The 929-nt window shown below is 59.3% G+C and overlaps 1 protein-coding gene across 1 annotated transcript; it reads left to right on the forward strand.

Annotated features, from left to right (window-relative positions):
• Nucleotides 1-392: 392 nt before the first annotated feature.
• MONBRDRAFT_13086 (uncharacterized protein) lies at nt 393-924 on the forward strand (the record flags this gene model as incomplete). Its single annotated transcript, XM_001750986.1, has 1 exon — nt 393-924. A coding segment is annotated over one exon (532 nt), but the record flags the coding sequence as incomplete, so codon positions are not given.
• Nucleotides 925-929: the final 5 nt, after the last annotated feature.

Below are 929 nucleotides of genomic sequence, written 5' to 3' on the forward strand. Positions count from 1 at the left end.
GTACGCTGTTGCTCAAGCGGTCGTGTGACTTTATGGATTTGGAGTTGAAAAAAAAAAATCAATTGTTGGTTTTGCTGATGGTGTACATGTGCTTGGGCTAGGCATTTGGTCGGGCTGGTCGCGATAAACAGGGAGGAACTGCCGAGCTGTGGCTACCAGTGAGACGTGGGCCAGCACCAGGCATGGAAAATTTTGTCGAAGGCAGTGCGTGCCGCAGCTGGGCGCTCGGCAAGTTGCTAGATCCCCGCGCCGCGACATGCTTTGCTGCCGGCCAGCCGCTTTGTGACGTGTGCGCAGGAACAGCACAGCGCCTGGAGCCAGCAATAGCTGCGCGCCAGCAGCGCGCTGCCCAAGCGTTGAGTGTGGGGCATGTGGAAGCAGAGCCCGAGGCGATGGCGGAGGAGGAAGATGTGTTGTCTGAGCCACCTGCAGCACGGCTCAAGGAAGAAGAATCGATCGGGCCAGAGTCCGCTTTGGATGTAACTTCAGCATCGAGCGTTGACACAGTCGCGTCCCCAGGAACAGGTGCCGTTGCAGCGCAGTCGAGCAGAAGCACTCCACGTGCCCAAGACACGGCTGTGATGGCGACAAATGCAGGGCCTATGACGGATGCTGCCGTGCCACGGATACAGACGAGTGCTGCTTGGATTGATGAGGCAGATACAGCATCCATGTCGGTGCCAGCTTCCCCCATGGTCTCTGATGCTGATGATGAGGCGCCTTTACAGCAAGAGGCGCGAGGCTCGGTGCAAACAACGTTGGCAGAGGGCGAGAGCACGTCACAGCCAGTCGTGCAGTCAGCAGCACAGCCAACCCCCACGAAACACGCGCCAACCCCGTCGGCCTCGATCATTTGCGTGCCAGTACCATCGGCCTCGGGTTCAACCTCCTCTCCGGCGCGATCGGCTGCAAGCTCAGCCTCGGGTACA

The sequence above is a fragment of the Monosiga brevicollis genome, genomic scaffold, assembly GCF_000002865.3.
Source record: "Monosiga brevicollis MX1 MONBRscaffold_60 genomic scaffold, whole genome shotgun sequence".
NCBI classification, from domain to species: domain Eukaryota; class Choanoflagellata; order Craspedida; family Salpingoecidae; genus Monosiga; species Monosiga brevicollis.